Below are 26,545 nucleotides of genomic sequence, written 5' to 3' on the forward strand. Positions count from 1 at the left end.
ACTTTTTTTTTCATACCATTAATATTACACATGATCTCATATAACTTTAGCTATAATGCCTCTACTGACTTTTCACTAATTTCATTGCAAATCGTTATATTTTGCTGATTTCTTGAAATTCATCGTAAAATGATTGATTTGCAGGCAAAAATGTCAGTTTGATGAACTGATACAAACTTATTCGGAACACTTATAAATTTAATTTTATCATATGAAAAGTTCTGATTTATTCCAAATGGAGTCATGAATATTTGTTATCATCACGAGTTATATGAACAAAGAACAAGGTACGATTGTCTACATAAAAAGGCCCAAAAATTTTCTCTCTATAAAATGTGTCTGGAATTAAACTTAATCAGGGTTTTAAGTAAAATATATGCCAGGTATATTATGTCAACAAAATCAGAATGATATTCCTAAATGGATAGCATTATGACATCACGAACAAGACATTTCCCGCCTTTTTCTCAAAATAAGCCTGAAAACTGTAAAATGTCATACCGATTATTGCTCAGGAAAAGATGTGCGCATTTGTCGAGCAAAATGAAAATTATATATATTGTGTATCATTTTAAGATGAAAGACATGCTTGAATATGAATTTGCTCGACGCATGCGCTGTATGTTTTCTGAAAGGAAAACCACTTGAATTTGTGGATATTTTCATTGAAAATGGCATTTTTGCAATTTTATGCCAACTTCAAGTTCTTGTCATTTGACACAAATCATGTTGCTGATCAAATTGAGCGAATTTTGGGTTTGCTAATCTATTCCTTATTTGAATGCCAGGGTTTGAGCTCCAAGTGAAATCATCGATATTTTGGGCCAGATGACTTTAGAAACGGTACCTACTTCTTTATGGTAGCAAACGATAGCAATCATGGCGAGTGGATCTTGCAACTCTTGGTTTTAAATATTGTCTTTATTTCAAGGTTTTTGTAAAGGTTTGATTGTTTGTATCGGTATAATATCGGTTAAAGTGTATCTCTGTTCCTTCTCTTCACCTTTTCATCATTGAGGAAGTCAGCAAGATCCCAGGTTCCCTGAGAGCAAGCCTATTTCAAATTTCCCTATCCTTTGAAAATAGACTTGCTCTTCGGGTACTGAATTTTGTTGACTCCCTCAATGATATACTTTTACTGTATAATATCAAATGGAAATTTCAAGTATCAAGAAAAAACATAATATATGAACTATGAAATAGGAAATCCACATACTGCATTTTTTTTTTATATTTCAGAAAGTAAAATCGCGGAATTATCAGCGGCGGGTGATACAGTAAGGAATTTTGGAAGTCTCTATATACAATCCAAGGAGTATCCGGATTTTTCTCATCATTCTAACGGTGATCTAGTCTGCAAAATTAGCGTGACGAATGAAACGGAACCGGTTCAAATAGTTGCCATAGATATTCAATTAGTTGGTACTGCTAATGTATCATTTCACAACCTTGAAAATTGTAGTGCTGTGAAAAGATTGACACATCAAGACAATAACAGGTACAGGATTAGAAAATGTTTTACAATGGAGCAGACGTTTAATGTCCTCTATCAAAGTGAATCCAGGGGATGATTCTGGGTTGGAATTATATGTAAGTCAAACAGAAATGACCAAACATGTTCCTCTCTAGGTCTTATCGAGTGATTGTGACAGCTTACGGTATTTTCATCTTTGAATAAACGGGTAAAATTGGAAACCTAGGTGTTTTTTCTACGACATTTATATTAAATATGACGTGTAAAACGTCGCAATATTATACAAACTTTGATTTATAAGCGAAAATCTTGATTTATATTCGATAATGTTGATATTCATATGCAAAAATATTTATGTAAATTGGACAATCTTGATATCTATATGCGAAAATTTTTAATGTATATTCCATAATCTTAATATATATATATATATATATATATATATATATATATATATATATATATATATATATTCAATAAATTCTTTTTTCTTGATATCGGGGTTATATCATATAATCATATCCATATGATATATGGATTGACTTGTATATATATATATATGTGTGTGTGTGTGTGTGTGTGTGTGTGTGTGTGTGTGTGTGTGTGTGTGTGTGTGTGTGTGAAACTTTTGATATATATTCAATAATCTTGATATTGACACGCATACATTTTGATTTATATTCGATAATCTTGTCATTTATATTCGATAATTTTTTATTTATATTCGATAATCGTGTTCAAATTAATGAATGTAATTAACAAGATTATTGAATATAAATCAAGATTTTCGCTTATGAATAATATAAAAATTTAACGAATATTAATATCAGGATTTATCGAATATGAATAACAAGATTATCAAATATAGATTTAAAAAACATCGAATATAGATAACAAGATTATAGAATATAAATCAAGATTTTTACATATGAATATTAAAACTGTCAAATATACATCACAATTTTTCACATCTAAATATAAAAATTATCGAATATAAATCAAGATTTTCGCATATGAATAACAAAATTATCGAATATTGCAACGTTTTACACACCATAATTAAGCGTTAAAATTTAAGGTTTAAACGAAAACGAATACTTTCGAAATAAGTTTGCTTTAAATAAACCGTCAATATATTTCAAGGGAATTAATTTATGGTTTCTATTATTCCAGCAAATCAAACGTTAGCTGTTACATGTGGGAAAGCCAGTGAAGGTAGATGCAGGTCGGAAAATTCTCCAACGACGACCTCACCAGGTGCTGTAATGTCCAATTTCACATGTATCACTGTCTATACATATATATATCTATATAAACTCTGACAAGCAGATGACCTAGTTAAATAACCAAATATAAACATAATACTAGTAATCCTAATTGTTCGCGAACAATTAGAGGGCTTTCCACCTACAATGATTTTAAAAAAGATATTTAAGAATATCTAAGATGATGTACGAAACTCAAAACGACCTTGAAAATTTAAATAATAATTTTGACGATGACCTTGACCTTTGACCTTGACCTCATTTTGAAAATCAAAGGTCATCGCTCTTAATGCAAGTGATCCCATGTCTCTATCTATATTAATGTAAAAGCTATCAGCTTAAAAACGTTAATCAAGACATTCAGGGGCAATAATTTGTTTTGGGGTTTTCGGTTACTTTCGGTTAGTTACTCAATGCTAAAAATCCTTTGAAAGACCTTTAAAATGGAACAAAAATAATTTTGATGATGACCTTGACCTTGACATCATTTTGAACGTCAAAGGTCATCAATCTTAAAGCAAGTGGTCCCATGTCTCTATCTATATTAATATAAAAGTTATAGGCTTTGATAATGATATTGGAGACTTTCAGGGACAATAACTATGCTTAAGGGTTTTCGCATCCATTTGATTATTTTTTCTTTGCAAGAGGGTTTTACTGTGAATTCATTAGCGAAGGTTTCGTGTCTCTATGACTTTCCGTTAAGTAGGAGTAGCGATAACAAGGTTTTCGACGCGAGTCTCCGAAATTCACAGAAGGGTCAAAGTTCAAAGTTGTAATGCATACTATCAAAACCAATCAAGAAGTCAATAGATACCCATATAATATTTCAACGCTATCTTAAGCAGGAAAGAGAGTTTAAAAGTCCTATTTTTTCCTCTTTTCTGATGACCTTGACCTTTTGACCTTGACCCAATTTTCAAGGTCAAAGGTCACCGATCCTATTCCAGTTGGTCTCATGTCTCTACGACAAACCATGCTCAAGCTCGACATGTTTTACGAATAAATTGCAAAACATAAAGAGGCATTAACTCCCTTTAGGGGACACCAAATCCCTTCATTTTAAATCTTTCGCTTCTACTAATTACCCTCTATGTTTTAGAAAAGGTTTCATCCTCCTATTATTTACGGTTACAAAGTAGAAGCGCTAACAATGATTTCTGCAAAAGGTCAAATAACTCCGTAAGGGGTCAAAGTTCAATTACGTTGGGTGAACTGTATTCGTTTCTCAAGAACTACTATATGATGGACTATAAAGTTTTTCAATAAGTCTTAAGACGAAAAAATTTTTTGACGGCAGGAAAATAATAATACTAATAATAATAATAAACAGAACAATAACAATAGGACTTTCCACAGAAAGGTGGAAAGCCCTAATAATAAACAGAACAATAACAATAGGACTTTCCACAAAAAGGTGGAAAGCCCTAATAACCATTTCTGTTATGAGGATATCAAAACAATGAAAAGCAATTCTGTATCATCCGATTCGACAATTATCGCAGCGACTTGTTTCTATAGTTTTTATACCATTATAACTATAACAGGAAACTAGACATTTACTTCTTAAATTTAAAAAAAATACGATATTTTCATGATTAAAGTAAAAAGTAGATTACACCATCAGGCAAAAAATAAATCGATACTGTGACTACACATAGTCATAGTATTAGCTAAACATAGTCATAATAATAACTACACATAGTCATAGTAATAGCTACACATAGTCATAGTAATAGCTAAACATAGTCAGAGTAATAACTACACATAGTCATAGTAATAACTACACATAGTCATAGTAATAACTACACATAGTCATAGTAATAGCTACACATAGTCATAGTAATAGCTACATATAGTCATAGTAATAGCTACATATAGTCATAGTAATAGCTACACATAGTCATAGTAATAGCTACACATAGTCATAGTAATAGCTACACATAGTCATAGTAATAACTACACATAGTCATCGTAATAACTACACATAGTCATAGTAATAACTACACATAGTCATAGTAATAGCTACACATAGTCATAGTAATAGCTAAACATAGTCATAGTAATAGCTAAACATAGTCATAGTAATAACTACACATAGTCATAGTAATAGCTAAACATAGTCATAGTAATAACTACACATAGTCATAGTAATAGCTACACATAGTCATAGTAATAGCTAAACATAGTCATAGTAATAACTACACATAGTCATAGTAATAGCTACACATAGTCATAGTAATAGCTACATATAGTCATAGTAATAGCTACACATAGTCATAGTAATAACTACACATAGTCATAGTAATAACTACACATAGTCATAATAATAACTACACATAGTCATAGTCATAGTAATAGCTACACATAGTCATAGTAATAGCTACACATAGTCATAGTAATAGCTACACATAGTCATAGTAATAGCTACACATAGTCATAGTAATAGCTACACACAGTCATAGTAATAACTACACATAGTCATAGTAATAGCTACACATAGTCATAGTAATAACTACACATAGTCATAGTAATAGCTACACATAGTCACAATAATAGCTACACATAGTCATAGTAATAACTACACATAGTCATAGTAATAACTACACATAGTCATAGTCATAGCTACACACAGTCATAGTAATAACTACACATGGTCATAGTAATAGCTACACATAGTCATAGTAATAACTACACATAGTCATAGTCATAGCTACACATAGTCATAGTAATAACTACACATAGTCATAGTAATAACTACACATAGTCATAGTAATAACTACACATAGTCATAGTAATTGCTACACATAGTCATAATAATAGCTACACATAGTCATAGTAATAACTACACATTGTCATAGTAATAGCTACACACAGTCATAGTAATAACTACACATAGTCATAGTAATAGCTACATATACATGTAGTCATATTATTAGCTACACATAGTCATATTAATAACTACACATAGTCATAGTAATAGCTACACATAGTCATAGTAATAGCTACCACATAGTCATAGTAATAACTACACATAGTCATAGTAATAACTACACATAGTCATAGTAATAACTACACATAGTCATAGTAATAACTACACATAGTCATAGTAATAACTACAGATATTCATAGTAATAACTACACATAGTCATAGTAATTGCTACACATAGTCATAATAATAGCTACATACGGTCATAGTAATAACTACACATAGTCATAGTAATAGCTACACATAGTCAAAGTAATAACTACACATAGTCATAGTAATAGCTACATATAGTCATAGTAATAACTACACATAGTCATAGTAATAACTACACATACATGTAGCCATATTATTAGCTACACATAGTCATAGTAATAACTACACATAGTCATAGTAAGAGCTACACATAGTCATAGTAATAACTACACATAGTCATAGTAATAACTACACATAGTCATAATAATAGCTACACATAGTCATAGTAATAACTACACATAGTCATAGTAATAACTACACATAGTCATAGTAAGAGCTACACATAGTCATAGTAATAACTACATATAATCATAGTCAAAGTAAGAGCTACACATAGTCATAGTCATAGCTACACATAGTCAAAGTAATAACTACACATAGTCATAGTAAGAGCTACACATAGTCATAGTCATAGCTACACATAGTCATAGTAATAACTACACATAGTCATAGTCATAGCTACACATAGTCATAGTCATAGCTACACAAAGTCATAGTAATAACTACACATAGTCATAGTAATAGCTACACATAGTCATAGTAATAACTACACATAGTCATAGTAGTAGATACACATAGTCATAGTAATAGCTACACATAGTCATAGTAATAACTACACATAGTCATAGTAATAGCTACACATAGTCATAGTCATAGCTACACATAGTCATAGTAATAACTACATATAGTCATAGTAATAGATACACATAGTCATAGTAATAGCTACACATAGTCATAGTAATAGCTACACATAGTCATAGTAATAGCTACACATAGTCATAGTCATAGTAATAGATACACATAGTCATAGTAATAGCTACACATAGTCATAGTAATAGCTACACATAGTCATAGTAATAGCTACACATAGTCATAGTAATAACTACACATAGTCATAGTAATAGCTACACATAGTCATAGTAATAGCTACACATAGTCATAGTAATAACTACACATAGTCATAGTAATAGATACACATAGTCATAGTCATAGCTACACATAGTCATAGTAATAACTACACATAGTCATAGTAATAGCTACACATAGTCATAGTAATAGCTACACATAGTCATAGTAATAGCTACACATAGTCATAGTCATAGTAATAGATACACATAGTCATAGTAATAACTACACATAGTCATAGTAATAGCTACACATAGTCATAGTAATAACTACACATAGTCATAGTAATAGCTACACATAGTCATAGTAATAGATACACATAGTCATAGTCATAGTAATAACTACACATAGTCATAGTCATAGCTACACATAGTCATAGTCATAGCTACACATAGTCATAGTAATAGATACACATAGTCATAGTAATAGATACACATAGTCATAGTAATAGCTACACATAGTCATAGTCATAGCTACACATAGTCATAGTAATAGATACACATAGTCATAGTAATAGCTACACATAGTCATAGTAATAACTACACATAGTCATAGTAATAACTACACATAGTCATAGTAATAGCTACACATAGTCATATTAATAGCTACACATAGTCATAGTCATAGATACACATAGTCATAGTAATAGATACACATAGTCATAGTAATAACTACACATAATCATAGTAATAGCTACACATAGTCATAGTAATAACTACACATAGTCATAGTAATAGCTACACCTAGTCATAGTAATAACTACACATAGTCATAGTCATAGCTACACCTAGTCATAGTAATAACTACACATAATCATAGTAATAGCTACACATAGTCATAGTCATAGATACACATAGTCATAGTAATAGCTACACCTAGTCATAGTCATAGCTACACATAGTCATAGTAATAACTACACATAGTCATAGTAATAGCTACATTTGTACACATAGTCATAGTAAGAACTACACATAGTCATAGTAATAGCTACACATAGTCATAGTAAGAGCTACACATATTCATAGTAATAACTACACATAGTCATAGTAATAGCTACATTTGTACACATAGTCATAGTAAAAACCACACGTAGTCATAGTAATAACTACACATAGTAATAGCTACAAAATCTTGTCTTCGATACCAAAGTTTTTAATTTTGTGACCTTAGTGTTTGGCCTAATTTAAAGAAAATTTATCCTACTAAATATCTTCCAAACTATTTATGGTAGGGGTTTCAAATTCTGCATATAGATTCCTTATAGTAAGGACTTTATTTTATACAGATTTTTACTCATGGATTCTCGTAGGGATCCGGATTAGAATAGGTCCTCAATACACCTTGCTTGTCGTAAGAGGCGATTAAATATGATGACCCTTCGGATGAGACCACAAAAACCGAGGCCCAATGTCATAGGGTGTGTGACACGATAAAGATCCCTCTCTGCTCAAAGGTCGTAACCACCGACCATAGGCCTAACCTATATTCAACCAACAGAAGTATGGATACTCTAGTAAAAATTAGGAAACCTTTAAACGCTGGTCAGTACTAATTTACCCGGAACTCGAGCGCTGGTCAGTACTAATTTACCCGGAACTTGAGCGCTGGTCAGTACTAATCTATCCGGAACACACATATGCAGCAATGCTATACGAAGCACGATCAGAATGTACAATTGGTATACTCTCTGCCTCCTAATAATAATTACTGAACCCCTGTAACATCAACTTGTTTGTCAGTAGCTTGCCTCGATTTAAAAAACTGATCAGTTGAGATACTTAAACACTATATGCAGGTGATAATATATACTGTAATATTGCAGAATGTCGGAAATAAAACTGAAACGTGTCCCTTTAATAGCATTAACAAGATATGAAGATAAGAATTTTTAAAATTGATTAACGTCAATAAAGTATTTTTCTACAAATTATCTACAATCTGGTATCTCAACAAAAATGAAAACGCTGAAAAATAAAATCTGAAATAGAAATTTCAAAATACACATTTATTTTCATCATATTTATTGTATCTATGTATCAACTGCACATTATATATATTTATGTATGTTAAAAACACATGTATATACATACACTTACATGCTGGTTTAGAAATCAGCAACGCCATTTAGATCTTATCAAAGTGGGTAGGATCGACGATAATTAGGACTTTGAGAAGCATATGACAACTTTCAATGCGGTTCTCAGACAAAATAAACTCTGACGAGACCAAGCTTACTTCATATTTACATTTACTACTCCCTTTTATTTGAAAAATGAAATATCTTACCTAAAATAAAAACGTCATTGTATCTAAGTTTGTACTATGATGTAATATGTTGAGTCGTGGATAAAGATATAATTCTGTAAAAATTACAAGTAAAGGATAATATATCGTTTTAAATGCCAAAAATAGGTGTATTTCGCTAAGCATTTGCTATTTTGACACCAACTGATAACCGAAGAAAAAAGTCTAATAAATCAGTAGGTTGGCGAATACAAACAGAGAGTCGTTTTTAAGAGACGTAAAATAAACTACTGATAAAAATAATCAAAGGACACAGAAATAATTCCTAATTTGTTGAAAAGAAATGCATTGAAATGAAATTATTCCTAAAATGAAGTTGGAAACACTGTTTTATATTGTATGGATTTTTACCGGTACGTTTTACTTTTTCTCTGGTCAATTAGATATGAATAACTTATTTTATATAATTTCTCTGGTCAGTTAGATATGAATAACTTATTTTATATAATTTCTCTGGTCAATTAGATATGAATAACTTATTTTATATAATTTCTCTGGTCAATTAGATATGAATAACTTATTTTATATAATTTATTTGCTTACTTCTCGATTAAATGCCCTTGCAGAAACTTCCATCGAATCTTCGCAACCGATTCTTCCCGATCCGTTAAGTAATGACAGCGCTTGTTATGCCTCAGGAATAACCAATTATTCCACTATCAATTCCCAGTGCGGTGCTCCTGACAGTGTAATAGCGGTGTTATCGGTACAGGCAGCCACCAAACCGACGTCACAGAACTGTTCTGAAGTCCTGTCCGCACCAGGTTATAGCTTCTTCAGCAGGTGTTGTATAGTGGATATAGACATTGACTGTAATGTGACTTACAACAACACAGCAAACCAAACTTATACTTATGCGATACAGAATGCCTGTACAGGATACAATAAATGTCCGGCTCCGGTTCGTGTCCAGAGAATGGAGGTATCGGCGGTTTGTGATAATACTGTATTCCCGTCCTATAACAACTTCATGGCAGTCGATTATTTCTGCATTAAAAGTTAGTGTCCATTTTGTGTGTGTAATATATATATATATATATATATATATATATATATATATATATATATATACCGTACGTCAATATCATTCTCTCTAAGTTGCAAATTATAGATTTCACTGATGCAATAAATCGTATCACGTTTTTAATTATAGAGTGTAAGATCATGGATATGGGGTCAACCAGTAAAAGAAAGGAGGGAAATCATAGTGTATATTTGCAATCTAATGGATATCCTGGTGTCTTCCACCATTTCAATTTTGACGAATGGTGTGAAATTGATGGCACGAACGCAATGGAAACGGTGCATGTTGTTTCAATTGATGTTCAGTTATCTGGATCCGCAACGATTGCATTCAAGGATACTGAAACTTGTCGTGATGTTAAGAATATCACACTCCTGAACAACAACAAGTACCAGATAAAGAAGGTTTTCGATCTGAAGAATAAATTTTTCATTTCGTATAAGGCAAATACAATGGGGAGATTCTGGATCGGTTTTGTGTGTAAGTATTACTCAGAACACAACAGAAATAAGATGTTCATGTAGGAATATAAAAATGAATTTGCCCCGAGAGACGAAAAGGACAAAAGGACATCCAAACCAAAATGTAATATATATATATATATATATATATATATATATATATATATATATATATATATATATATATTATAGCTGTCCTATATTCATTGCTATTTCCGCTCTTTATATATTATAAATATTTAGCATCTAGCATGTAGGAAGTCATATGTGGGCAATATGTGATAATTTTGCAATATTTTACAAATTCTAATCTGATTACATTTTTCTTGCATGTCAACATAGTTATGTTGCATGTTGACATAATTATCCTGCATGTCGACATATTTATCTTGCATGTAGACATAGATTATATAAAAATAGCTTGCATACAAGGGGCAGAAATACGCCACGATAATGGTATGATGAAATCCATGTCAGTTTCAACAGAAATATAAGAGAAAAGACTCAGTGAATGTAAAATAATAATATATGCACACATGGATATGTTCAGCATGCGTTCTATATTTTCCGATGCAATCCAGAGGTCCGTGTTAGCCCTGCCCTCAATGTATCGGTTACTAGTACATAATCTTGGGTGATTGCTGTTCGTATTCATCACCTTTTCCATAATGATACAATAAAGATGATGACGACGATGCTGATTAAATTGACTATTATTTATTATTTATGTATTTTTATCAATTATGATACTGCAATGAATGGAGGAAAATGATTGGACCGTAAAACAACAACCAAAAATAATCTACGTGATTGTAATTATAAAAACACAAACATTGTCATGAAAAAAATGAGAATGAAAAGCAAGAAGATAGCCCTAACACTTGTTTGACTTCAGCTTCTTGTTTTACTTTGCTAAAACTCCTTATTTCATATAGACACTTCTTCACGTCAAAGTAAAACAAATAATTCTCAAGAACATTGAAATATTGAGGTTCCTCTATTTCAGCTCCCCAAAAGCTGACCATTACGTGTGGTTTAACCATCGGTGAGAATTGCACAGTGGGACATCTTCCAGACGATAGTTCCATGTCAACGGAGTCCAGTGGTATTTTCATAGTTAAATGTATTAACTAGATTTATAATTTCCCCTGTCATAGTTATATTCAAAGTTATTTATTATTAATATGCTGACGTAGAATGTAGTGATATTGTTTTAAGTAGGAATACACAACATGTTAGGTCTGAGTGTTGTGACATTTGGCGGATGCAAGCAGAATAAAACTCTTTTCAGACCTGACAGCTGTGACATCTCCCTTTCGAAAAAATCAAAATCAATCTTTGTATACTAGTATTCAATCTAAAAGTAATTGTATCATACATTGCATTGATGTAAATTCATTTAAAATTTGTTTCTCTTGTAGCTCTAAGCTCAGATATATTAGGAACAAACTCATCGCCCTCACGTATGTAATTTGCCTTACTATTGATAGTGTTTAGAAAATGGATTTATTGTCATACTGTAGGTTTTCTGTGGCATGTAGATTTTTGTTTCTCCGTCTGTCTGTCTGCAGAAACTAAGCTTGGCCATAACTTTTGAATGGATAGTGAGAGGGCTTTCATATTTTCCATGTGTATTCCCTGCAACAAGTCCTTTTGTTTTGGTACCAGACGTTTTGACTTTTCTGTTATACCGGGGCAAACACATATTTTTATTTTTAAGAGGGAGAATTACACTTATACAAAAGATGTCATATGACAGACAGAGAAGCGTTAGCTGTATCTCATTTCCAATGTCTCTTTTGATAGTGTACTTTTAAGTCTAATTTCCAATGTCTCTTTTGATAGTGTACTTTTAAGTATAATTTCCAATGTCTCTTTTGATAGTGTACTTTTAAGTCTCATTTCCAATGTCTCTTTTGATAGTGTACTTTTAAGTCTAATTTCCAATGTCTCTTTTGATAGTGTACTTTTAAGTCTAATTTCCAATGTCTCTTTTGATAGTGTACTTTTAAGTCTAATTTCCAATGTCTCTTTTGATAGTGTACTTTTAAGTCTAATTTCCAATGTCTCTTTTGATAGTGTACTTTTAAGTCTAATTTACTGATTATTGAACCATTTCTCAGAACCTTTACTTCAGCCCAGCAAGGTAATTATTTAGCAACAAATGTCAAACTTCTGCTGTTGAACGTGCGTCTCTGCATTGGTCTATAAAACTCATTTATTTTTCAAGCAACTGTTTGGACATGATCGGTGGCCTTGATTTGATCTATAAAATCTCATTTATTCCCCACGCAATTGGTCGGACATGATTTTGGCTCTACTTAACATTCTTATCTATATGTTTAAATTCTGACGTGTAACTTCCTTGTTCTCGTTATCTATAAGGCACGCGTTTTATTATATGTACCTGTAAATTGCCAAAGGATCAATTCATGATTACAAAAGAAAAAACCTATAATGGCTATATAGGGAAGAACAATTTTCCGGAAATAGTCCCATTAAAATATTTTATTAAGTTTCTTTAGTTATGTCCTGTTGTGCATATATTTGATTTTTTCACTTTTCATTTTAAACCTATAATCCACAATGTTGAAATTAACCTTCAAAGTTGGCCTTAACAGCATTTTCCCTATTTAAGCAAACATTTTGACATGAATTTTGACTTTGAAGTCCTTCCAAGGCAGGCCTGTCCCTGAGATGTTTTAGGATATCTTGATAGGTTACATTGTTAAGAACAATTTACAATGGTATTGCAAAGGCACCCTGCATTGGGGTCGAAATGTTGTTCGACTCAAGTACATGTACATTTGCCAATTAAAAGCATGCTAAATTTACGAGTAGATGACTTCAGCTTCTCCATCGTCAACTTCCCATATTTATGTAGCAATATTACAGTGCATATTATCACCTGCATATGGTGTTTAAGTATCTCAACTGATCAGTTTGTTTTAAATCGAGGCAAGCTACTGGCAAACAAGTTGATGTTACAGGGGTTCAACAATTATTAATAGTAGGCAGATAGCATACCAATTGTATGTGCTGAATACACTAACACGGAAGCTATAAGGACTCTGGTCCGCCATGCCTACCTTGGTTTGTACGGTTTCTTCATGATCTCGGTCTTCATGCTTACAATCTCGAAACCAATTCCTAGCGCTGAGAGTGTAAAGCGAAGTCAGAACCTCTGTCATACCTATATACTACGCGTGTTATTTTGGTATAATATACTGACCCGTATCTATTCTACGATTATACATACAATCTGTACAACTGCCCTTGTACAGTATTCAAATTGTTACCCGGAATCAACCCGGTTGTCAAGCATATCTCAAACCATCATACATTATACGTGTTACGTTTGTTATTGACTTGTATGATGAATTTTAAAATTATATAAAAGTCTACTTAAAATCAAAACATCGAATAGTCTTATGTTGTGTGTTGTGCGACGTGATCTTTTAGTGTTATTTTCACTCTACTTCAGCCCCCTGGTGGATTGCCGTAATCGTAGCACTCCTTGTTGGTGTCGTGATTGCAGTTGTTGTGTATAAAAGACAGAAAAGAAAGCAGAAAGTAAGATTATTATTTGATTTTTACCTGGAAGTTCAACAATACCAATGTTTCAACATGTGTTATGTGTATTATAGTTAGAGCTGTAGGTATCTAGGAATACAGAGAGCTACAGATTCACCCCTTAGAAAACCGACGAATGACGGCGCACGATTCAAGTTTTACATTTTCAATGTTTTTGCCTTTAATTCAAAATCTTCAAAATCACGCATCGGTTTTAAACACATTTAAACACACCTGAATTCCAAAACTTTACGAAATCCTTTACAAACAGAGATAGATTGCTAGATCCAGTAAATGTTCAAACAAGCCCCCATCTTTTTATGTTATATTAACTGCTTTGAAGGAGAAACTTCACATGTATTGTACCACAACATACATGTATGCGAGAAATAGTGTAATCAAAATGTGGATTTTCAAAATTTCCGAAGAACGTTTAGTGAATTTGAAATCACAAAACCTTTCCCAAATCAACAGCATCAAAGCGTGTGATCCTCACGATTGATTAAGACAATAAAAATGGAACACCAAAATATTCGTATTGTGTGATCAGTGATTCAATTTTGTTTTGTTTTTTTGTTTTTGTTTTTTTGTTTTGTTTTTTGTTTTGTAAATAAACACTACTCAGATTCTACGCACGAGTATTCTAAACTTGATATCAAAAAGGTACTGGAGTTCCACATTGACAATATTCACGTGGTCTTTTTTAATCAGCAGGAATGTTCACGAAACTTTCCTAAGATAGGTCCTAAGATATAACTTAGGAAAAAGGTTAGGAACATCCTAAAACGTGTCTTAGGATGTTTGTACATCACGTTTTAGGATGTTTCTCGACGATATCTTCGGAACATCTTAAGTTAGGACGTCCTAACATACTAAGGAACATTCTTATTCCTTTTTATGTATTTATACACATGATATTCGTGGCATATTTCCGAGTAGACAATTAAAATCTAGACACATACAACTAGAGGTAAGACAGACAATATTTATTTATATGAATATTCTTAATTCAGATAACGTGAATTCAATCTAACTATGTTATAAACCAGGAATTTTAAAGATTATAAAGTAGAAAAACAAACGGATATTGTGATACTCGAACCTGTGCATGTATGTTTAATATACTACATGTAGTATATCATCATTTCTTTTTACGATGAAAACAATGCAAAACCACTGAACCATGCAATACTCGTGTACGATTTATTAAAAATCGAACCGATATGTACTCATGTCAAGGTCTTTGATAGCTACGAAAGCCCAGAAGGCTGATTCGAGATTCGAAATTTCAAAATACGAGATTCGAATTTCGAAATCCAAATTAACCATACAAATTTTAGGTCACAATAGATTAAAGGTTAGAGGGTATATACATGTAAACTCAAAATATGACAGAAAGCTTATTCTTCTAATATGTTTACGAAACAACGAAACATTTCTTCTAAAACTATAAATGTTTTGATGTATGCTTAGCATGCAGAAAGCGGGAAGGGAAGCGGACAGAAAACGTGTGACGAATAAACGTCATGATATACCTTAAAGTGAAATCGTATATGAAGCCTATTAACCGATGATACCCCTCCAACAATTGATTCTAGTTTGATTTTTTTTTTCAGTTATCTATATATAAACAATGGAGGAAATTCGAACCATGAATATATTTTCATCTCGGATCTATGTTGTATCTTTTTACATTTTTTAGGCTTCAGGAAGCTTAACTACGTGGGTGATAACGGCAGAATACTAATCTTTCCACGTTTTAAAAATTATCTTCTGCACTGATTCATATTACATTATATATCAGCCTATGTACCACAGGAACTGGTGATTTCGTCTGTAATATAAAAATAGTAGGGGTCTATACTATATCACCTCCTAATATTTATTAGGGGGTGATATAGTATAGAACCCTACTATTACTATTAAGGACAAAATTACCTGTTCCTGAGATTATACATACCTGACATAAAACATACATGTACATGTACAAATATTAATCAATGGGACAAGCTATTTTTTTTAAAACGTGGATAAATTAGTGTTCTGTGGTAATGACTAATGACACACGTAGTTAAGCTTCCTGAAACATAAAAAAAAAATATGAAAAGAAACAACATAGATGGGAGAGAAATAATTATTCATGGTTCGAATTTCCTCTATTATTTACACCCAGGCGCATATAAAAATGAACCGGTGAGAAGGATGTTTGTACAGGCATCTGTAGTATGGACACTACTACCAACGCCCCCCCCCCCTCCCTTCTGATTTTTTTCTGCGGTGATAAATTCTCCGAAATGTGTGGATTCCTTGTCGACCCCATCCCTATTTCGATTTATATATAATCGTTTCACGCTTTTTGTAAGCTTTAGAGATTGGCCTTCTAACGGTATAATAGCATACAATTTGTTATACCAATAGAAGGCCAATCTCTAAAGCTTACAAAAAGCGTGAAACGAATATATAAATCGAAATTGGGATCTTATAGACAAGGAATCCACACATTTCAGAGAAATTATCGCCAAAAAAAAAGAGGGGGGATGGATGTTGGTAGTAGTGTCGATACTTCAGGTGCCTGTGGATATTTGGTAAAACACTAAAATATTTAATGGGTGGTTTGTTCCCAGTTAGTTTTTCCCTTCCCTCCCCGTAATTATAATTTTTCCTTCATACATGTAGTTCACAGGTGCTTGGGCCCCCTCCCCTCCCCCACCCCACCCTCCGTCTAATAAGCTACATGAGTTGAGTTATAAGTATGTTTGTTGAACATCTCTTTAATGAATATCAACAATGTCTTGCATACCCCATAAGTCCAAAATAAGCCCTTTTATAAATACCCTCACTGGGTATTAAGGGTATTCAATAAAAATGCTTATTTTGAGTTATTTTGGCCTTTTGGGGTAGGCAAGACATTGGGACATGCATCAGAGAAATTTGAACAAAAATAATTAAATCAACTTAAGTAGGCTGTTCGGGTGATGGTGGGGGGGGGGGGGTGGGGGGGGGGGCTGAACCCATGCGCCTGTGTCATTGTTAACTCAAGCATGTACAGTTATCTTCCTGTAAAATAAATAATAAGAATATGATCATTCAAGCAGAAAAAAATGGTATGCGGGTAAACCTAAAGATTAATCTAAAATCAGAATACATTGCTACGGGGTGTCATCGGTTAATTTTATTCATATAACCTTCGATTCCATTTCAGTTAAAGTGTACTATTTGAGGTGTATTCGACCTGGTTCCACCCCCACCCCACCCCCGCGCTTTCTATGACCTGACTTTCTACAGGCCTGTTTGCATATAATGACATGCTATATAATGCCAAAATATTGCCCATGATATGAATCAGTGGGATAAAATAATTTTTAAAACATCGATTTTTCTGTCGTAATGACACATGTAGTTAAGCTTCCTGGACCCTAAAAAAATGTAAAAAGAACATAGATCGGAGAGAAATATTTATTCATGGTTCGAATTTCCTCTATTGTTTATATATATATATATATATATATATATGTATGTGTGTGTGTGTGTGTGTGTGTGTGTGTGTGTGTAACGTGCAAGGGAGGTCACTGCCTGTGAACCCCCGCGGGCTCGTACCCGTGATAGAAACGGATAGCCCTGAGATGCTGCAAATATGTACAATGCGCAGATTTAATCAGTTGTACTGCGCCTATATAGGATCTATTGACTGGTAGATAGGGATGACCGCACACCTATCACTATATAAATACCGGTTCTAATCATAGACACTGGCAGGGATTTCCGCACACCAGAGATCTTACACAGGAATAAGCAGGGGTGTCCGCACACTTGTAGCTAAGAGATGCCAAATCCAGAGCAGGGTTTGACCACACACTCTGGCAGTATTTAGCAGGGATAACCACACACTTACTACGAAGACGTACAATATAAGTCGGGAAGACCGCACACTTATACGTATCTTACAGGGTTTGTTGAGTTTTACCTCCGGAACCGTTTGTTTTATTGATATTCACAGTAGAGAAGAATCCTATATATCCGCAGTATCATAATGATCCGTAGTGTATAATTACTTATAAATTAAAACAAAATACTAATTATACCCAAACTGGCTAATCTTTATAGAATCTACTATAGAAACACACAATGATTATAATTGTATGTACTTTAATTAAAAACTAACCATCATGAAATATTTATTTGAGTATGTCCAATAAGCAATTAAAATGACAAGGGTGATAACTCTTGCAATAAAGATAACATAAGAAATACAGCTTTCCGCTAATAATAATAGATAATAGATAAGTTGATTGGTGTTTTCCGCCACACTCAACAATTTTTCAGTTATCTAGTGGCGCCCCGTTTTTATTGGTGGAAGAGAGAACCCAGATACAATGTACCTGGGAAGAGACCACCGACCTTCCGAAAGTAAACTGGGAAACTTTCTCACTTCCCGCCGCGAGCGGGATTCGAACCCGCGCCGACAGAGGTGAGAGGCTGTGTGATTTTGGGCGCGATGCTCTAACCACTCGACCACGGAGGCCCCTAAAATCTAAGTATTTGACCCAAACACCCACAGCTACGGGCCTGTCTGCATGCTAAGCATACATCATAACATTTATAGTTTTAAGAGAAATGTTTCGTTGTTTGGTAAACATTAGAATAATAAGTTTTCTGTCATATTTTAAGTTTATATGCATGTACTCTCTACCCTTTAATATATTGTGACCTACATTTTGATTGGTTAATTTGAATTTTGAATTTCGAAATTCGAATCTCGTATTTTGAATTTCGAATCTCGTATTTAAACACAAAATGCACCCCCTACACAACCATCCATCCATGTATAATAGTTTAAAGCTGTATGGTCCGAATTACAACATTTTTTTCCCATCTCGTAAAAACGCTATTAAATCATCGCACGTATGTAGTTATGAGGCTGTATGACATGTAATACATTATTTCACCTGTTTTAACCAAAATTATTTAATTCTAAATCGGTGTTTACAAACAACCGCGTCACTCTGCCATTTCAAGTGACAGTCACGTGACCAGTTCAAACTTTCAGATCATAAGTGGTCTTATCTGTGTAAAGCTGTGTATTTTGTTACAACAGTACCGTGCCATAAGTTTACTAGAAATAAAAATATCAAATACCTATTAGTAATTCGTTGTTTTACGCTCTTTCAGCCTTAAAACTAGACAGTTGCGTCTGAGTTCATGCATCATGTTGGGATTCCCCTGACGCGCGTGGGGCTATTTATAGACGTCCAACACTGTATAATTTATGCGTTATCCGGAACACCTTGGGTCTTTCACCGAATACACTGTGCTTTCGGTGAAAGGCACGAGGTTTTCCGGATGATTTATATATATGTACCACACTATATTTACTTTCTAAATAATATTCTCACTGTTTTCTTTTACATGTTTTCAAGCATGTAATTAAGGGAAAGTTGATAACTTTGTAAAGTAATTAATCTGCTTTAAAGTAATTATGTACAAATATAATACATGAACATCGGGTCATACAGCTTTAAGTTAAGACACAATTAATTAACTGCTACAAGCCATCAATGTTATGTAATATATACAGATATTTCATGTATTGATTAAGGTGAGCGACGAGAACGGGAATACAGATACCGACCCTGGGGACATCTTCGTCATCACCCCGTCTGAGAGAAATTTGATCCCTCCAAGCAAGACTAATATTGATATCTTTATTCCTGAAAAACGAAACAATGCACTTCCGAAATTAGACGATTCCGCAGGGAACGAAAATTTATATACGGAGAGGAAGAAAAAGAAAAAGAAAAGAAAAAAGAAAACAAAGCACAGAAATGTAGATGATGAAAATCACTCAAAGCAAGAAGACTGTTGAATTAAATCTAGATATGTTCATATATATCTCGAGTGATGGAGTTCAAATTCTATAACAGATATATTGAATTCATTCTGAGAGACTATCATTTTTATTTGTGAAGTCTTCATCACAGCGTATTGATATCACAAATCTAAAGGTAAACTATCAACAACAGCTGAGACATCATTAATCTGCAAAATTTGAAGGAAAAAATTAAATGGTAGAATCTGATTTGTATTTCTAGATTTGATGAACACAAATGTATTTTTATTAACAACTTACTACATAGGAATCTGTGAACAAAACTAAACCCTTTCTCAAATTGAATGCTTTTTATCAGCACGCACACGACGATAACAGAGAATTTGATAAATGTATTATTAATTAAGTTATCGAGTACATTCTATTGGTGATAAGCCTAAGTGAAACCTATTGAAATGAAGTTCAGTGCAACATGGAAAGTTGGTTTTATTTAGCGTCTATTACAGTTGGTAAGTATTTAACGTAAATATTTCATCATTGATCTAAAATAATTCTAAAGGAATGTGATCAGTGATATAAACCATATGAAATATAGTGTATTCGATATATCATGAATATAAAGACAATTACAGATATATCAGTCTTTTGGTGACGGAACAAGGCCCGCTGTGGGGTTGTTATGAATCATGCGACTGTTTCTGGTGACGGAACAAGGCCCGCTGTGGGGTTGTTATGAATCATGCGACTGTTTCTGGTGACGGAACAAGGCCCGCTGTGGGGTTGTTATGAATCATGTGACTGTTTCTGGTGACGGAACAAGGCCCGCTGTGGGGTTGTTATGAATCATGCGACTGTTTCTGGTGACGGAACAAGGTCCGCTGTGGGGTTGTTATGAATCATGCGACTGTTTCTGGTGACGGAACAAGGCCCGCTGTGGGGTTGTTATGAATCATGCGACTGTTTCTGGTGACGGAACAAGGCCCGCTGTGGGGTTGTTATGAATCATGCGACTGTTTCTGGTGACGGAACAAGGCCCGCTGTGGGGTTGTTATGAATCATGCGACTGTTTCTGGTGACGGAACAAGGCCCGCTGTGGGGTTGTTATGAATCATGCGACTGTTTCTGGTGACGGAACAAGGTCCGCTGTGGGGTTGTTATGAATCATGCGACTGTTTCTGGTGACGGAACAAGGCCCGCTGTGGGGTTGTTATGAATCATGCGACTGTTTCTGGTGACGGAACAAGGCCCGCTGTGGGGTTGTTATGAATCATGTGACTGTTTCTGGTGACGGAACAAGGCCCGCTGTGGGGTTGTTATGAATCATGTGACTGTTTCTGGTGACGGAACAAGGTTCGCTGTGGGGTTGTTATGAATCATGCGACTGTTTCTGGTGACGGAACAAGGCCCGCTGTGGGGTTGTTATGAATCATGCGACTGTTTCTGGTGACGGAACAAGGCCCGCTGTGGGGTTGTTATGAATCATGCGACTGTTTCTGGTGACGGAACAAGGCCCGCTGTGGGGTTGTTATGAATCATGCGACTGTTTCTGGTGACGGAACAAGGCCCGCTGTGGGGTTGTTATGAATCATGCGACTGTTTCTGGTGACGGAACAAGGCCCGCTGTGGGGTTGTTATGAATCATGCGACTGTTTCTGGTGACGGAACAAGGCCCGCTGTGGGGTTGTTATGAATCATGCGACTGTTTCTGGTGACGGAACAAGGCCCGCTGTGGGGTTGTTATGAATCATGCGACTGTTTCTGGTGACGGAACAAGGCCCGCTGTGGGGTTGTTATGAATCATGCAACTGTTTCTGGTGACGGAACAAGGTCCGCTGTGGGGTTGTTTCTTATGAACCATGTGACTGTTTCTGGTGACGGAACAAGGCCCGCTGTGGGGTTGTTATGAATCATGCGACTGTTTCTGGTGACGGAACAAGGCCCGCTGTGGGGTTGTTATGAATCATGCGACTGTTTCTGGTGACGGAACAAGGCCCGCTGTGGGGTTGTTATGAATCATGCGACTGTTTTTGGTGACGGAACAAGGCCCGCTGTGGGGTTGTTATGAATCATGCGACTGTTTCTGGTGACGGAACAAGGCCCGCTGTGGGGTTGTTATGAATCATGCGACTGTTTCTGGTGACGGAACAAGGCCCGCTGTGGGGTTGTTATGAATCATGCAACTGTTTCTGGTGACGGAACAAGGCCCGCTGTGGGGTTGTTTCTTATGAACCATGTGACTGTTTCTGGTGACGGAACAAGGCCCGCTGTGGGGTTGTTATGAATCATGCGACTGTTTCTGGTGACGGAACAAGGCCCGCTGTGGGGTTGTTATGAATCATGCGACTGTTTCTGGTGACGGAACAAGGCCCGCTGTGGGGTTGTTATGAATCATGCGACTGTTTCTGGTGACGGAACAAGGCCCGCTGTGGGGTTGTTATGAATCATGCGACTGTTTCTGGTGACGGAACAAGGCCCGCTGTGGGGTTGTTATGAATCATGCGACTGTTTCTGGTGACGGAACAAGGCCCGCTGTGGGGTTGTTATGAATCATGTGACTGTTTCTGGTGACGGAACAAGGCCCGCTGTGGGGTTGTTATGAATCATGTGACTGTTTCTGGTGACGGAACAAGACCCGCTGTGGGGTTGTTATGAACCATGTGACTGTTTCTGGTGACGGAACAAGGTCCGCTGTGGGGTTGTTATGAATCATGCGACTGTTTCTGGTGACGGAACAAGGCCCGCTGTGGGGTTGTTATGAACCATGTGACTGTTTCTGGTGACGGAACAAGGCCCGCTGTGGGGTTGTTATGAATCATGCGACTGTTTCTGGTGACGGAACAAGGTCCGCTGTGGGGTTGTTTCTTATGAACCATGTGACTGTTTCTGGTGACGGAACAAGGCCCGCTGTGGGGTTGTTATGAACCATGCGACTGTTTTACCGGTGATTTACTTACCCATTAATCTCATAGAATGTACGTCGATAACTGCAACAGTAAACTTTTCTTGACTGTGTATTACAAGATACAGGCGTCTTCCTTTTACAATATCGTCTTGGTAACTGTATTTCCGCGGTGCAGTCCTTACATGTACACCTATCATTTTTTTCCGTTTTCAATCAAGACGTGTTTTGTATGAATTAATGCACAATAATCATCAAATAAGGCAATTTTCAAAACTACTATATGTATCCCTTTTATCAAATTTCTGTTGTTCTAACACGGCGTCGAAAATTACGAGTTTTGGATTATTGTAATAAATTGATAATTGCCGTGATTCAAAGTCATATCAGAGATTCATTTCATGTGAAAAGATGATGTTTGAGTAGTTTACGTTGAGTCAGTAAACATGTCTATGATATAATGATACAGATGTTGCTCATCTTATATATGCAAATAATGTATGTAAGTAGTAATTGATGACATAATAGTTTATCGTGTTAAATAGAATTAATAAATGGAGCTTATATCCTTTTTATACGCCAGTCATTAGACGGTATTATGTTATGGCGCTGTCCGTGTGTCTGGCTGACTGGCTGTCCATCCGTCCGAGGTCATGTTTTCCGGACTTTTTGCCGTAATAGATGCATGTATGACTTTGAAATTTGGTCACAATTTCTCCCTCACGAAGTGCAAGAGTGGGTATATATTTCAGCTGGATTGGTCCGCCCTTAACTTACTTTAGGGCTATACGTAGATCAAATAGTTTTCCGGGCTTTTTTCGTTACAGATACAGATATTGCCCTGAAATTTATTCATAAGCTTCCTGTCAGAGGAATACAAGTTCAGTTTGCATTTCAGCTGGATTGGCCCTACATTGGGACTAAAAGTAGGTCAAACAGTTTTCGGGCTTTTTCATTATGAGTAGAGATGTTGCCCTGAAATTCAATCACGGGTTTTCTCTTGGAGGAATACAGGTTCAGTTCGCATTTCATCTGGATTGGTCCAACAGTTTTCCTGACTTTTTTCATTACGGATACAGATATTGCCCTGATATTTAATTAAAGACTTCCTGTCGGGGGAATACAAGTGCAGTTAGCATTTCAGCTAAATTGGCGCACTATGACCTACTTTAGGGGTAGAACTTTTTGGGGGGTGTGGTCACAGGTATTGCTCTGGAATTTTGTCACAACCTTCAGAGAAATGCATAATCAGTTCACATTTCAACTTAATTGGTGATCCACGACCTACTTTAGGGTTAAAAGTAGATCAAATGGTTTCCTGGAATTTTTATCATCATAGATAGATATTGCACCGACATTTTGTCACAACCTCCCTCTCAGAGAGTACATAATCAGTTCACATGTCAGATGGATTGGTGCACGATATTAATTCAGAGTGCATACTATGCTTCCACCTGCATGTGGTGTTTACATCTCTCCACTGATTCAATACACCTGCATGTGGTGTTTACATCTCTCCACTGATTCAATACACCTGCATGTGGTGTTTACATCTCTCCACTGATTCGATACGCAAGAGCTTGCTCTGCTGGTACAGAGGTTTCAACATTTGAAGTCAGCATTTCGCAAATCCTAGGTTCGTTATAACGATCTAGTTCGTGAATACAACCTATCATTGGGTCAAAAGCTGTCTGACGTGTTTCATACTGATTGTTAGGACGTTCCTGGCACACTGATTTTGACTTCGGATAACTCCGTTTACCTGATCAAGATATAGGGCTCACGGCAGGTGTGACCGGTCGACAGGGGAATGCTTACTCCTCCTAGACCCCTGATCCCACCTCTGGTGTGTCCAGGGGTCTGTGTTTGCACAACTATCTATTTTGTGTTGCTTATAGGAAAGGCGAAGATAACGAACAGTGATCAATCTCATAACTCATGAGATTGATCACTGTTCGTTATCTTCACCTTTCAAGTTGAATTTCACTATCCGAAGGGCGTATGTTGTACCGATTGCGATACTCTTGTTCAAAATGTATAATTATGTTTACCGGTATCATACGCAAAGAAAAGTGGTTCGCTCGATTTTTATGCAATTTCTTTTACAATAGAAAATCATGCAAACATCGAGCTAAAACAAACAATGTCATACGATTATCATGATAAATTCATGTAACTATTTAGTCGTACAATAGTCAAGCTGAATTCGTTTTTCCTTTCACCTATAACGGCGGCTAGATACGGTCTGTAGGTTTTCACCTATAATGACGGCTAGATACGGTCTGTAGGTTTTCACCTTTAATGACAGCTAGATACGGTCTGTAGGTTTTCACCTGTAATGACAGCTAGATAGGGTCTGTAGGTTTTCACCTGTAATGACGGCTAGATACGGTCTGTAGGTTTTCACCTGTAATGACAGCTAGATACGGTCTGTAGGTTTTCACCTGTAATGACGGCTAAATACGGTCTGTAGGTTTTCACCTGTAATGACGGCTAGATACGGTCTAATGGCTAGGTATGGTCTGATGGCTAGATACGGTCTGTAGATTTTCTTACTACACACTCTCTATCTCTAATAATTCACTTCGTCCGTCAAATTTGAATACTTTTGTAGTCTTCATATTCAAAATTATGTACTTTCAGTTTTTAACCATTTACATTTAATAAATTGACTTGAATCGTACGTGTTGTGTGTTGTTTGTAGCAACATAGTTATTGCCATCTATGTGACCATAGTTCGTGGTTTTAAATTTGTATTTGGATAAGATTACATGAAGTTTCATTTAAAATTCCCTGACCGACATATTTGATAACAATAAAAATAGATTTAACTTTAAGTCTGTCGAAATAGAATCTCTAACTCATTGATAACTTTAAAATACCTTAAGTGAGAGAGAAGAAAGAGAAAGATAGCTTTTTAAGCCTTTCACAAAGAAGAAACACTCTATATTTCCTTAACAAATTCGCCTAGTTAACGACATGCAAACACAAAATCATAGTACAAACTTCAATCGGCGACAGAAACGAACAATTCAAAAGTAAGTGTTGTGGCTTTTTATGCTCCCGTAATCGGAGAGTCGGGACACATAGATTTTGGTCTGTCCGTTTGTCTGTTTTTCCTCAAAAAGTTTAACTTCGGTCATAACTTTTGGACACTTGGTGTAAGAGTTTTCATATTTCACATGCGTATACCTTGTGAAAAGACCTTTCATTTGGTATTAAAAGGTTTGACCTCATGACCTTGGCGCCTACATTTAACTTTGAACATTTTACTTGGGCTTTCATATTTCACATGTGAACATGCATTCCTTTCATTTGGTACCAACATTTTTCTAACCTCATGACCTTCACGTCGGAGTTTGTCCTACTTTTGGAATACTTTAGCCTTGGCCATAACGTTTGATAGCTTAATGCTGGGCATTCATACTGGTACCAGAATTGATTTGCTGCCATATGGGGCATCATTCTATTAGGTTATAAAGAAAGTGGAATGTTCCTAATTCACAAACTTAATGTGTTCGTAAAATCTGAAATAAAACATTTTTACTATTGTAATTTTTCCTGAAAAATA

The 26,545-nt window shown here is 35.2% G+C and overlaps 1 protein-coding gene across 3 annotated transcripts in view; it reads left to right on the forward strand.

The window, feature by feature from the left end:
- LOC125674927 (uncharacterized) overlaps window positions 1-26,545 on the forward strand; it is a 33,484-nt gene that overhangs the window by 1,604 nt on the left and 5,335 nt on the right. For 2 of the 3 annotated variants that reach the window (XM_056158102.1, XM_056158103.1), the window contains exons 1-7: window positions 8,470-9,543; window positions 9,757-10,188; window positions 10,344-10,694; window positions 11,682-11,780; window positions 12,097-12,138; window positions 14,160-14,248; window positions 19,845-20,584. In XM_056158102.1, the coding sequence (XP_056014077.1) occupies window positions 9,501-9,543; window positions 9,757-10,188; window positions 10,344-10,694; window positions 11,682-11,780; window positions 12,097-12,138; window positions 14,160-14,248; window positions 19,845-20,111 (1,323 nt within the window). In that variant the 5' untranslated portion in view covers window positions 8,470-9,500 and the 3' untranslated portion in view covers window positions 20,112-20,584. Of the gene's footprint in view, window positions 1-1,239; window positions 1,591-2,647; window positions 2,732-8,469; window positions 9,544-9,756; window positions 10,189-10,343; window positions 10,695-11,681; window positions 11,781-12,096; window positions 12,139-14,159; window positions 14,249-19,844; window positions 20,585-26,545 lie in introns of those variants that run through there. The other variant, XM_048912303.2, reaches the window with a different exon arrangement.

Source organism: Ostrea edulis, chromosome 3, assembly GCF_947568905.1.
Source record: "Ostrea edulis chromosome 3, xbOstEdul1.1, whole genome shotgun sequence".
Lineage (NCBI taxonomy): Eukaryota > Metazoa > Mollusca > Bivalvia > Ostreida > Ostreidae > Ostrea > Ostrea edulis.